The following is a 15033-nucleotide window of genomic DNA, read 5'->3' as shown; positions in this document are numbered from 1 at the left end:
ATTAGTTTCTTATTGTACAGCTGTATAAAATACAGCTAATTCCCACAACACTTCAGAAAATATATATCAGCAATAAATACAAACCTTCAATATGGAAGATAAACCCGGTTTCTCCTGTAGATCTGAATTGCATTCTTCCATTTGGTCTCTGTGAATAAGGCAGATATATGAAGACCTCAAATCATCTAAACAAGTGTAACAGAAAGTATATAATGGTCCCATTAAAAGTTCTCTTGCTGCTGACACAGAATAATCTAGTGGTGTATTTTAATGTGTAAAGGTGTAAGATGCCATTTTAAGCTTTATTCATTAGGGCGGCTTCATAACATCAATCTTCTCATAACAGCAGAAGGGAACCAGTGACATCCTGCTCCACCACACAGAGACACAGCAGGCAGGACAGACAGTTTGATATGTAGCCCTTTGTACCCAATGGCTTTTAGAGAGCTTAACTTGATTTCAAACAGATTTCAGCTTAATTAGCAGAGCTAACTAACAACATTTCATTCACCAGCCTCAGGCAGCAAACTGAGTAAATAGCCTGAGAATTTAGGATGGTCTTTGACAGGAAGCTCAATATCAGCATTTTCACAAACACAAACACATTTTGACAGTGAGGTATACACTAGCCTGGAGTATAAGAGCAGCAATAATATACCTTAAAATGATATAAAATAGTGTTTATTTTCTGTCCATGCTTAAATTGTCGAAATACTGTAAAAAAAAATACTTCCTACATTCAATTAAAAACGACCTGATTACAACACCATTTTTGGGTTTGACCAACATTTTAATGACTAATTGTAGTAATCACATCTAAATTAGAAAGAAATGCTGTACGTTTGGATTGACAGAATCAAATGGCTACAAGTAAAATCAACTAATACAGCCAACAACAGTTAATGGATGTAAAATTAACTGCACAGTTAATACAAAATTAACTATACTGTCCAACTTCACAATTGGCAAATTAGCCTGTTTTGTGTGAACCCAAAAGAAATAATATAGTCAGTACTCAAGGCCCGCAGAGGACAGTGAGACAGGGCTACACCATATGCTCACCATATTCTAAACATGAATGCACTGTGGTTTTTGTTTTAATGTGATCGCATTTGTTTGTTTAATCTATAAGCTTGGTTTGATGTGAATTCGAAGATGTCTTGGGAGAAGTTAAGTTCATTTTTCTGTATGAATAATTCATCATGTTACGTCTGACTAAACATGGTCAATTTAAGACTATTTTTCAATAAAAATGGAGTATAAATGCTCACTACAGCGTAGGCTACACCGTAAGCTCTGCGTAAGCTCGACACACCAGCGCACAAGAATAAATTCTCACTACAGCGTGGGGTACACCGTAAGCTCTGCGTAAGCTCGACACACCAGCGCACAAGAATAAATGCTCACTACAGCGTGGGCTACACCGTAAGCTCTGCGTAAGCTCGACACACCAGCGCACAATAATAAATGCTCACTACAGCGTGGGCTACACCGTAAGCTCTGCGTAAGCTCGACACACCAGCGCACAAGAATAAATGCTCACTACAGCGTGGGCTACACCGTAAGCTCTGCATAAGCTCGACACACCAGCGCACAAGAATAAATGCTCACTACAGCGTGGGCTACACCGTAAGCTCTGCGTAAGCTCGACACACCAGCGCACAAGAATAAATGCTCACTACAGCGTGGGCTACACCGTAAGCTCTGCGTAAGCTCGACACACACTGTAAAAAAAAAAAATGTTCAGCCAACTCAAAAATTCAAGGCAAAATGCTGCGATAACATTTTTGAGTTAAGTCAACTCAGTTACAAAAGTTCAACAAATTACCTATAGACAGAGGTTCAGCTAACTTTGACTTAAGACTTAAGGCAACACTAATACAAGTTAGATTAACCTAGGTACAAAGTTTCAATAAACTTAGATTGTTAAATTGTCAACACTATTTTGCAAGTTCTATTAACATAGGTTCAGAGGTTTATTCAACTTTGTTTGAGGAGTCAAGTTAAATTTAAATAAACCTGCCTTGTTTAGGTGACATTTTAAGAGTTACTGTTTTCATTAACTTTTTTAAATAGCAAGATTCAACTGTAATATCTCTAGTTGCCTTGTTTAGAGTACTAAAAAACATATTACTATTAGAACCTACAGGCTAAAAAGGAAACATTGGATCAACTTAAAATATTACTTAATTTTTTCAAACTTTTTTCAAGTTTGGTTAATATAATTTTTTCAAGTCAGTTCAACAAAGTAGTCAAGCTAATACATTATATTTTTGCACTTAAAACCAATAAAACTGCTCATTCTCAACTAATAAATATAATTTGAAAGAACTAAATAACCCAAAAGCCAGTTTACTGCAACAGTCCACTTTATTACAACACATTGTTGCATCCTTGCATAAATAGCTATAAACAAGATACAGTGGCCAGAAACAGTACCTTTTGTCTTTAGACCACAACTTGGATTGAAAACCAATGAAATCATTCTGCTCATTTAATATTCAGATTTTCATTAAGCTTAATTTTTAGAAACCCACCACAATTGAGGATGGTATGGCACTGATATTAGTCTTTGCCACATTTAATAGCTTCTGCTTTTGGTTTGATGTATATTAATTGGTCTAAGTGCTGTTATTCTTATGTATATGCATCCCCCAAGAAATCTTGATGTGCTTTGCAACACATTCTTTCAAAGTATATCAATTATAGAGGTACATACTGTATGGTCTGGATGCATTTCCTAGAGGGTCTTGGCTGTGAATCAAAGCGAAGCAAATCATTTTCCATATCATTTTCTCTGAGCCATAGAGGATACTCCATCTGAACTACTCACTGGCAAGCAGACTAAAGCCATTTATGTGGTTTTTGTTCTCTTGCCCTATTCATCACAATCATGGTGGATTAAAAAAATCTTAAATCAAAGACAGTACTGTATCATACTATGCAAATATACATCCAGCACCATTGGTCTAAAGGGGAGTGGGTGGTTCCAGGAGCTGCACAGAAACTGTCCTGAAACCTTTCCAAATAAGTTAATCATCGAAGGGCGGGACCTGCAATCAAATACATATCACTCGGGAGACACACTCAGTATGTTTCCTAGAGTTTTTCATCTGTCTTGATATCAACATGCTATAAAAGCACCAAGACCACAGCTCTCTAACCTCTAAGATCAGTCAGAACTGAGGCCAGCAAAACTTCAATATAAGACAAAAAAAAAAAAAGCTGCAAGGTCCTTTTTGGTCAGAGTCTTTCTCATGATGGTGGGTAAATCTGGGATGGCTCTTCTGATCCTCATGACTTCTTGTGCGCATATTAAAATGGGGCAGCTAAAAAATTAAAGTTGAACACATTAAAGAAAATTATACATCAATCCTACGTGAAACTTGTGACACTTTTTTCAGTGAGTTCTAATGGTAATATAAGTTTTTTATTACGCTAATCAAGGCAAGTTGAAATATTACAGTTGAATCTTGCTATTTAAAAAAGTTAATGAAAACATTAACTCTTAAAATGTCACCTAAACAAGGCAGGTTTACAGTATTTGACCTCCTGAGACCCGACCTATCCATTTATGTCCATTGTAGTGGACATTGTATTTTTGCATTTATTTTTTCACTGATGTTGGGAAACGTATTTATTCTTGTTGTGCACTAAAGAGGACATGCTGTGAAATTAAAATAAGAATAAATTTGAAAAAATCTAAATTGTAAGATGTCTTATTTCCTCCAAAGACAAATAACCTACAATTGAAGGACACTTTTTTCCTTGGGTCTCAGGAGGTATTTAATTTGACTCCTCAAACAAAGTTGACTAAACCTCTGTACCTATGTTAATCGAACTTGCAAAATAGTGTTGACAATTTAACAATCCAAGTTTATTGAAACTTTGTACCTAGGTTAATCTAACTTGTATTACAGTGTTGCCTTAACTCTGAAGTCAAAGTTAGCTGAACCTCTATCTATAGGTTTGTTAAACTTCTGTAATTGAGTTGGCTAGCTTAACTCAAAAATGTTATCGCAACATGTTGCCTTGAATTTTTGAGTTGGCTGAACATTTTTTTTTTACAGTGCAGGAATAAATATGTTTCCTTACATCAGTGAAAAAATAGATGCAAAAACAAATTGTCCACTACAATGGACATAAATTAATGGGTGGGGTCTCAGGAGGATATATACATTTCCCCTTTAAATACGAGGGGAAAACACACAGATGTCAGGTTGCCAGATTGTATAAATCTTCCTGTTCTTGTTCCAGAGGGGCTGGTGGTGACGGGTGCAGATGAGCCTGTCTATGCACATGCTGGAGAGGATGTGACTCTCAGCTGCTCTGTGGACACCCATGTTAATGTGACAGAGCTTCAGGTGGAATGGAAAAAGACAGATGATGATGGTGACATCATGGTGCTTCTGTATGCTGATGGAGAGAACAAACCAGATTCTCAGGATGGGAGATACTCTGGAAGAGCTGAATTCTACACTGAGGAAATTCCCAAAGGAAACTTCTCGGTGAAACTGAGGAAAGTCAGGACTGAAGACAAAGGAGAGTTCAGGTGTGAAGTTCACTCAGATACTGATTCTGCCAGTACAACTGCCAGGATAGCAGCACTGGGTGAGTCACTGGAAGGACTGGTTTTAACATGCAGCTCAGCATAGTTCTGTGTCATTAAATCACATTTTCATTCCACTAAGCCTCAGTCGTACTGCTGCAGACTGATCTTTATGCACATGCCATAGAGTGTAATCTGCTCAGTGTAACAGTAGAAATTGTCAAATTTAGTTCAATTTTAAATTGACAAAATGCATTAAATGAATGAATTAAATTTGTTTTAGGCTTCAGCCTTAGTGCAGTTTTCAACTCTGTCATAACATTTTTTAGAGTGATGCAGTGTAATGTGTAATTATGGTTTTATTAATTATATTAATTTAGGAACTACAGAGACCATGAGACTGTGACTGGGAAAAATGCAGTAATAACACAGTATTATTCTTAACTGCACATTACGTTGTATGACTGGGTAACACAGTTAAACAGCCCTTTGTGACATGTTGTGTAAATATATCCAAATCATATATGGGAATATGAAAAATCTTATATATTAAATCTTTATGTTTTCAGACATAAGAACAGTTAATATGTACACATTTATGGACAAAGATTCAATCATAAATTTCTGCTCCACTTTGTGAGACTAAATGGTGTGGACGTGTTGATTATGCTGCAGAATGACAAACAGCCTATTTTAGAAAATGACTAATGGATGTAATTCTGAATATTTTAGGTTATTCCTCCCTGCATTGGCTGATTCTGGGGCTGTGCATCGCTGTTACACCTGTAGTCCTACTTACTGGTGCTTTATCTGTCAGACATTTAATAAGGGGAGGTAAGTGTAGCATCTGCTCTGTCATTTCTAGTCATTTTGATGACATCAGTGGATCCATGTTTGCAGCCACTTATCCTGTAGAGGGCATCTCAGCAGACATCGGGCATCAGGCAGGACTGTATCTACACAGGGTGTCTGTCCATTGCAGGGCTTAACTGTGATTCCATTAACATACTTTGATCCTGTGCCTCTGGTAACAAACACATATGTGTGAATATATATTACTTCAGAAAGTTTTATCACCAAAACAATGAAGCAAAGCTGATGTCCTCATTGAAATGATACTAAAATAATGCAGGAGCTGCATCTGGTGAGACTGACAGTCTGTACTGGGTGTCTGTAGGTGAGCATGCAGCAGAATGACCTTCTGAGGATGGCTGTAGATCATTAAACTTTGCATGAATTGTTAGCTGATGTTAAATAGCATGTGGTTAAATTTGGTTCTACTTTCTGTCTATAGATACAAGCAGACAGGCTCTGTTGGGTCACTGTTCACATGTCGTAGTTCCACCAACCATGGTTTCTGCAGCATTCATCCTGTGGGGTGTAATTGAAGGTGAGCCCATTAAATATGGTTTAAAGAAGCTTTACGAAGAGACAGATTTTATTGATTTTGTTGAAGGCAGGTAAAACAGAACCAAAGCAAAAAAACAAAAACAGAATATAGGTCATGGAACACGGGAACTACAAAACTGATACAAATGAAAAACTAGGGAACATAATCTACAAAAACAGAGGAGACAGGATTTGAACACATGACAGAGGGGTTTATCCCCCAACTGCTCCCAGGATTTTATGACCCTGCTTGACTCTGCTAAATAAATAAAACTTACTGTTAACTGTTTTCCAGGATCCACAGAAGAGGCTGTTACCTGTACTGTCATCAGTCTGCTGTGTATCCTGGTGTTGATTAATATAGCTCCATATTGGGAATTAATTACAGGTATGTTTACATATTTCCATGTTTCCTATCCTGTTTCCTACACTTCATATTAAAGGAGGTTGTCACTGTTTGGTAAAAAAACTGTAAAATAAAGACAGGTGTTTATACACTGCCCGGCCAAAAAAAAAAGTCGCCATTTGAATTTTTCGTTGGACCGCCTTTAGCTTTGATTATGGCACACATTTGTCATGGCATTGTTTCCACAAGCCTATGCAACATCTCAGCCTTTATTTCCATCCAGATTTGCATTCATTTCTCACTGAGATCCTGTATTGACAAGTGAGTTGAACCACTCCATAAAGCCTCCTTCAGCACATCCCAAAGACCTTCAATGGGGTTAAGGTCACAACTCTGTGGTGACCAAGTCACGCGTGAAGATGATTCCTCATGCTTCCTGAACCACTCTTTGACAATTCAAACCCAATGAATCTTGGCATTCTTGTCCTGGAATATTCCCAGGGCAACAGGGAAGAAAAAAATTCATTGATGATGGATGGAGGTGTAACCTGGCCATTCAGTAGTTTCAGGTACCCAGCTGACTTTACTTTATTGCTGCATAACGTTGCTGAGCTATAATAATGATCCAGTCATTGGCTCTTGAGTATTTGCTGATATAAATTCAAATGGCGACTTTTTTTTTGGCCGGGCAGTGTAGTTAGTTTTACCGTGACAGAGATCATTGTCAGCATTGTGTCAGAGTGGTTTGGAGAGGAGCAGCTGAGAGCTTCCAAAGGACCATATGTAAAGAACCAAAGATCCATAGTATCAGGCAGGAGATGGAAACCTTCAGATCCTAATACAAACTGGCAAAAGAAGAGGAGAGCAGTGGTTTGGCTCAGCTGATGTACATCCTACACAAGGAGATCAGGGTCCTCCGTCGGGCAGAGCGGCATCAGAGAAAGAGCCTGAAACCACTGCACTGTAAAAAAATAAAGGTTCAGCCAACTCAAAAATTCAAGGCAACATGATGCAATACATTTTTGAGTTAGGTCAACTCAGTTGCAAAAGTTCAACAAATTACCTATAGACAGAGGTTCAGCTAACTTTGACTTAAGAGTTAAGGCAACACTAATACAAGTTAGATTAACCTAGGTACAAAGTTTCAATAAACTTAGATTGTTAAATTGTCAACACTATTTTGCAAGTTCGATTAACATAGGTACAGAGGTTTAGTCAACTTTGTTTGAGTAGTCAAATTATATTTAAATAAACCTGCCTTGTTTAGGTGACATTTTAAGAGTTAATGTTTTCATTAACTTTTTTAAATAGCAAGATTCAACTGTAATATTTCAAGTTGCCTTGTTTAGAGTACTAAAAAACATATTACCATTAGAACCTACAGGCTAAAAAGGAAACATTGGATCAACATAATTTTTTCAAATTCTTTTCAAGTTTGGTTAATATAATTTTTTCAAGTCAGTTCAACTTAAAGTAGTCAATCTAATACATTAGATTTTTGCACTTAAAACCAACAAAACTGGTCATGCTCAATTAATGAATATAATTTGAAACAACTAAATAACCCAAAAGCCAGTTTACTGCAAAAGTCCACTTTATTACATCATTTGTTGCATCCTTGCATAAATAGCTATAAACAAGATACAGTGGCCAGAAACAGTACCTTTGGTCTTTAAACCACAACTTGGATTGGAAAACCTATGAAATCATTTTGCTCATTTAATACTCAGATTTTCATTAAGCTTAATTTTTAGAAACCCACCACGGTTGAGGATGGTATGGCACTGATATTAGTCTTTGCCACATTTAACAGCTATATATGTTGGGTTGATGTCTGCTAGTTGGTCTAAGTAGTGTTGTTCTTATGTATATGCATCCCCCAAGAAATCTTATTATGTGTTACAGCACATTCTGTTGAGGTCTATCAGTTATGGAGGTATGTATGGTCTGGATGTATTTCCTAGAGACTCTTGGCTGAGAATAGTTCATTTTTCAGTTCATTTTCCATGTTTTCTCTAAACCATAGAGGCTACTCCATCTCAACTAGTCACTGGAAAGCAAACAAAAGCCATTTATGTGGTTTTTGTTCTCTTGCCCTATTCATCACAATTATGGTGGATTAAATAAAATCTTAAGTCAAAGACAGTACTGTATCATGCTATGCAAATATACATCCAGCACCATTGGTCTAAAGGGGAGTGGGTGGTACCTGGAGCTGCACGGAAAAGGGTATTACAACTGTCCTGAAACCTTTCCGCATATGTTAATCATCCAAGGGCAGGACCTGCAATCAAATACACCACTACAACATTAAAACACATATCACTCTGGAGACACACCCAGTACATTTCCTAGAGCTTTTCATCTGTCTTGATGTCAACATGCTACAGTATAAAATCACCAAGACCACAGCTCTCTAATCTCCAAGATCAGTCAGAACTGAGCCAATAAAACTTCAATATAAGAAAAGAAAAAGCTGTAAGGTCCTTTTTGGTCAGAGTCTTTCTCATGACGGTGGGTAAATCTGGGATGGCTCTTCTGATCTTCATGACTTCTTGTGCGCATATTAAAATGGGGCAACAAAAAAACTGAAGTTGAACACATTACAGAAAATTATACATCAATCCTATGTGAAATTTTTAGGTCAGACCAGCTACACCCTTGTGACACTTTTTTCAGTGGGTTCTAATGGTAATATAAGTTTTTTATTACTCTAAACAAGGCAACTTGAAATATTACAGTTGAATCTTGCTATTTAAAAAAGTTAATAAAAACATTAACTCTTAAAATGTCACTTAAATAAGGCAGGTTTATTTAAATTTAATTTGACTGCTCAAACAAAGTTGACTAAACCTCTGTACCTATTTTAATCCATCCATCCATTTTCCAACCTGCTTATCCTACTGGGTTGTGGGGGGTCTGGAGCCTATCCTGGAAGCAATGGGCATGAGGCAGGGAACAACCCAGGACAGGGGGCCAGCCCATTGCAGGGCACCAGCCCATTGCAGGGCACACTCACACATTCACACATATGGGCAATTTAGGAACTCCAATCAGCCTAGGCATGTCTTTGGACTGTGGGGGGGAAACCGGAGTACCTGGAGGAAACCCCACGACGACACGGGGAGAACATGCAAACTCCACACACATGACCCAGGTGGAGACTTGAACCTGGGTCCCAGAGGTGTGAGGTAACAGTACTAACCACTGCACCACCATGCCGCCCCTCTATGTTAATTGAACTTGCAAAATAGTGTTGACAATTTAACAATCCAAGTTTATTGAAACTTTGTACCTAAGTTAATCTAACTCGTATTACAGTGTTGCCTTAACTCTGAAGTCAACGTTAGCTGAACCTCTGTCTATAGGTTTGTTAAACTTTTGCAATTGAGTTGACTAGCTTAACTCAAAAATGTATCGCAGCATGTTGCCTTGAATTTTTGAGTTGGCTGAACATTTTTTTTTTACAGTGCAACAAGATTTCCTGGGGGATGCATACACATAAGAATAACAGCACTTAGACCAATTAATATACATCAAACCAAAAGCAGAAGCTATTAAATGTGGCAAAGACTAATATCAGTGCCATACCATCCTCAATTGTGGTGGGTTTCTAAAAATTAAGCTTAATGAAAATCTGAATATTAAATGAGCAGAATGATTTCATTGGTTTTCAATCCAAGTTGTGGTCTAAAGACAAAAGGTACTGTTTCTGGCCACTGTATCTTGTTTATAGCTATTTATGCAAGGATGCAACAATGTGTTGTAATAAAGTGGACTGTTGCAGTAAACTGGCTTTTGGGTTATTTAGTTCTTTCAAATTATATTTATTAGTTGAGAATGAGCAGTTTTATTGGTTTTAAGTGCAAAAATATAATGTATTAGCTTGACTACTTTGTTGAACTGACTTGAAAAAATTATATTAACCAAACTTGAAAAAAGTTTGAAAAAATTAAGTAATATTTTAAGTTGATCCAATGTTTCCTTTTTAGCCTGTAGGTTCTAATAGTAATATGTTTTTTAGTACTCTAAACAAGGCAACTAGAAATATTACAGTTGAATCTTGCTATTTAAAAAAGTTAATGAAAACAGTAACTCTTAAAATGTCACCTAAACAAGGCAGGTTTATTTAAATTTAACTTGACTCCTCAAACAAAGTTGAATAAACCTCTGAACCTATGTTAATAGAACTTGCAAAATAGTGTTGACAATTTAACAATCTAAGGTTATTGAAACTTTGTACCTAGGTTAATCTAACTTGTATTAGTGTTGCCTTAAGTCTTAAGTCAAAGTTAGCTGAACCTCTGTCTATAGGTTTGTTGAACTTTTGTAATTGAGTTGGCTAGCTTAACTCAAAAATGTTATCGCAACATGTTGCCTTGAATTTTTGAGTTGACTGAACATTTTTTTTACAGTGTAGGTTAATCTAACTTGTATTAGTGTTGCCTTAACTCTTAAGTCAAAGTTAGCTGAACCTCTGTCTATAGGTAATTTGTTGAACTTTTGTAACTGAGTTGACTTAACTCAAAAATGTTATCGCAGCATTTTGCCTTGAATTTTTGAGTTGGCTGAACATTTTTTTTTTTTACAGTGTAGTAGGCAGTTGAATCTGTTTGAAAAATCTTTCCCTCTGTGACAGTGTATCCTGGTTTCCAGACGAATATGATTTCTCATAAAACCTTTTCATTAGTTGAGTAATATTCCTAGTTTCGTACACTGTGTAGGATCACGCAGGCCCCACAGACAACATTTTATGGCCGCTGAGGGAGTGAGTCGGCCATGCCAAGATCTCCCTCCGTACCTCTTTGACCCAGGGCCCCTCTCCAGGAAGCCGAAGCCCGCATTCCAATGTTTATGGCCCTCAAACGGAGGACCCAGATAGTGGAAAGGGGGGGAGATCCTGCATCTCTCTGGAGTGGGACAAAGCTAAAATCATATGCCATCTATTGTGTATTTGATTGTGTGTTATCCTCACTATTATTTGGCATCATTACTGTAAACTTGGTGGATGTGTATGTGTCAGTCACCATTGTCTTCTATTCCTCTTATGAATGTCCCGTTGTATCTTCACCACTTGGACAATTATATACATATATATATATATATATATACATATATATATATATTAATATGCACAGATAGGTAAACACTGGGGTTATCCAACCACGTGCTCACACCTCTCTCAGAGAATAGGGGAAATGAGTTTAAGTGGTGTAACCAAGTAGGTAGAAATGTTTGAGCACATAGTTATTTAGTTAATCGAACTAAGGAAGGCCCCCACCCCTCACCAAAAAGGGGGGGGGGGAAGGGGTAGAAATGCGGTTGCTTATCTATGCCTTACAGTCGTAAATCAGAGATTCGCGCTCTTTTCCTGCCTCCCTTTGTCTGAAAGAGACTATGCAATGTGTGTAAAACTTGTGTACTGAACCCCTTTTAGTAGCCCAATTTGCTACATTTTATAATTTTGCAATGTATAATCAACACTGTTCTTTTACTGAAGTAAAGAAAGTTACCCAAGCCATCCTTAATTAGGACACACTGTATGCAATGGGGTACAGCTTCAGTAAAATATACCTGAACTTGTCACAGCTGTGAGGTATGCCACCTAGCCATGTATTCTGTACATTGATGGCAATAATAAGCATGCACCTCATAAGAGGAATTATAAATTAATCAATGAAAATTAGCAAAGGTTTGGATCAAAGGTGGAATATCATGTTTGGTATCAATGTCATCCTAAATTATGTCCGAATGTGAATCCGGGGACGGATTATTACACAATTGAACCTATCCAAAGCTAAATTACTTAATTAAAATCAGCACAAAATTTGGCTAAAGACCACCATAAATCTATGGTGCCATTCGGGGAGCCTGCAACCGGCCCTTCGGATCCAGGTACCAATTCCCATTGGGTATGAGTTGGACCCTGGGTCATGAATATTCATGGAGCCCACGGGGCATAAAAACCTCACACCCGGAGGAGAGAAAAAAAGTCATCGAAAAAGAGTCATCGAAAAAGGAGAAGAAAACGTAAAGCCTCCAATCCAAGACTGCGGGAGAAACTACGCGCGGAGAAGATTAAATCTACCATCGAAACTACGAAGCCTCTCCGCCGCGAGTTTCAACAAAAGATAAAGCTGATCCCCGCTGCAATCACGTAAACTCACCGTCAACTCTCTCATAGGCAGCTAGTACCGGCTGATTTACACTGAAATCTGGGTTGCCTGTTTAGATCCTAGGCTTGCCTTTGCAGAACAGTATTTAATCAAAGCTGATCACTGTTTCCTACTGTAAATCCATTTTCCGTAATTTCGTTATTGTGTTTGTATGTATTATGTTATGTTTAATGTTTGTCCTGTTTAGTGTAGTATTAGAATAAACGCATGCTGTTCACATTTTAAATCTCCCTCTCTGTGCTTACAATAAGTCACTTTATTGGTCTGAATCCCGTTACTGAGCTTTGAAGTCCCACTCGCGTCCTCAAGTATCGCGAGACTCTCTCTTTGGCCAAGAGCAGAGTCGCTAGGTTACAGAGAGAAGCTAACCCGGTGGACGGGCAGCTATCTTAGACTGAGTAGTGATACCAACGAATGAATTCCATTCACATTCTGGACTTAAATCATCCAGCTCTTTACCAAGTGGGACTAATATAAAGACTGTGATATCGGAACAACAACTCAAACCTAATATTCCCTATTTAATTGTGGATGAATTAATCATTAATTAATTCATAATCAATTCCCCTGAACATTGGTGGAAAACCATCCCCATTTGAGCTGTTCGATTCCTACAACTGTAAAAAATAAACCGTAAATTTTACGGTAAAAAACTGGCAGCTGTGGTTGCCAGAACTTTACCGTCAAAAATACGGTAGCAACGTTATTGGTTTTACAGGACTGCACCCACTGTACTGTATATTTTACGGATTTTAATTGTTTTTTTTACGGTTTATAACTGTCTAATTAACATATTTATGTTGCTATAAAAACAGTTTATACCTGTCAAATTCCAGGGTTTACATTGTAATATTCTGCCTTTTATGTCTCCCTCAACTTGCTCTTTGTAAGTAAGTTGTCCATGAAGGGCAGCCACTCATGGCTGTGCCCAGGAAGCTGGGGGTTAAGGGCCTTGCTCAAGGACCCACAGACATGCTGAGACTGGATTTGAACCAGTGACCTTGTGATTATTGGCACACAGGCTTAACCCACTGAGCCACACAGAACACATGGACCCTGTTGCTTGAGTACAAGAACTTTTATAAATAAATTACAAATATCAACTCTAAACACAGAAAGCATACAATAGGTATTTTAGACATCCAGAAATTGTGCAAATGTTGCAAAAGTAGTCAAGTAGAAAACAATTTGAATAGTGGAATATAATCGTGTGCATTATATGTGTGTATGATCAGCAGGGTTTAAATATGAGTACAGTCAATCTATTTCAATACATCTATATTGTACAGCACAATACTATATACAGTACAGTACTATATGCTATATACAATATCTATACAGTATCTAAGTAGTATTCCATTTGTAAAATGCAACTAGAAAACCGCTTGTCTCATGCTGTCTTGCCATGCTTCCCCAAAGATAATACTTGTTACAGTTCGCATCAGTTAGCATAGCACTGCGCTAGCAGACCATAGCTGCTCTGGGTAAAATTGTTCTAAAATACGTTACACAGCAAATGTGCCAGTGTTAAATTAACACTGCATACTGTTTATATTGGCCCACAGCATTCAGTGTTACCTATAATACTTTACAGTGTGCAGTGAGTGTTGTTTTTACAGTGTTAATATTTCTTAAAACTCTTATAGTGTTCAGTTGACAACATAGACTGTTAAGTCAGTAAGTCGCCACCTCTTCCTGGATTGCAAGCCAATATGGGTGGCACACAAGTACAAAATGGGTGGCCCATGTCTGCCCCATTTTAATATGCACTCATTTGAACTCATTTGGGCATTCAGCTGCTGTGTTTTACTAACCCCCCATAATAAGAAAGACTTAGACCAACATTGCCTTTTCTCATTAAAGCATGACTAATAGGTTTTTTGTATTTGTATAAGAAAGAACCAGTTAAGTTCATCTATGAACTGCTTGTGGTATTAATGTGTGTGAAATGTATAACACCAGCCACCAAACACAGATTACAAAACTTGCCTGTGTTCAACTGCATAACAATTATTTAACAGGGCTGTGAAAAGGTGAGAGCTCTGGTAATGGTTGGAGTGTGTTTCAGCTAAAGCAGCCAGAATGGGTGGTGGCCTTATTGCTTTTAGACCACAACTTGTGATGGAAGAACAAATAAAATCATTTTGCTCATTTAATATTCAGATTTTAATTAAGCTTAATTTTTGAAACCCACCACGACTGAGGATGGTATGGCACTGATATTAGTCTTCACCACATTTTGCTACTTGTGTATGCTAGTTGGTCTGAGCGGTGTATTGGTGCTGCAATCTTAAATGTAGTGGTGCATGTGATCTGGATACTTTACCTAGAGAGCCCAGGCTTAGAAAAGGAGAAAAAAAAAATATATTGATTTTCCATAGCCTTTTCTTTCCCACCTAGTGCTGCCTTTAGTCAAACCATATAGGCTAATTAATCTCATTTAGTCATTGGCAAGCACGCAAGTGGCATTTCTGTGGTTTTTATTCTCTTGCCCTATTCATCACAATCGCGGTGGATTGAAAAAAAAAATCTATTAAGTCAAAAACAGTACCGTGTCATGCTATGCAAATATA

General features: G+C 37.6%; 1 protein-coding gene across 1 annotated transcript in view; it reads right to left on the bottom strand.

Annotated features, from left to right (window-relative positions):
• LOC111840963 (uncharacterized) overlaps positions 1-15033 on the bottom strand; it is an 82485-nt gene that overhangs the window by 45238 nt on the left and 22214 nt on the right. The window contains exon 5 of the mRNA XM_072706303.1: positions 85-148. Coding sequence (XP_072562404.1) covers positions 85-148 — 64 coding nt within the window. The remainder of the gene's footprint in view (positions 1-84; positions 149-15033) is intronic.

This window comes from Paramormyrops kingsleyae, chromosome 24 (genome assembly GCF_048594095.1).
Source record: "Paramormyrops kingsleyae isolate MSU_618 chromosome 24, PKINGS_0.4, whole genome shotgun sequence".
Lineage (NCBI taxonomy): Eukaryota > Metazoa > Chordata > Actinopteri > Osteoglossiformes > Mormyridae > Paramormyrops > Paramormyrops kingsleyae.
Note: the sequence above shows the minus strand (reverse complement) of the source record. Positions and strands in the feature narration are given on the sequence as shown.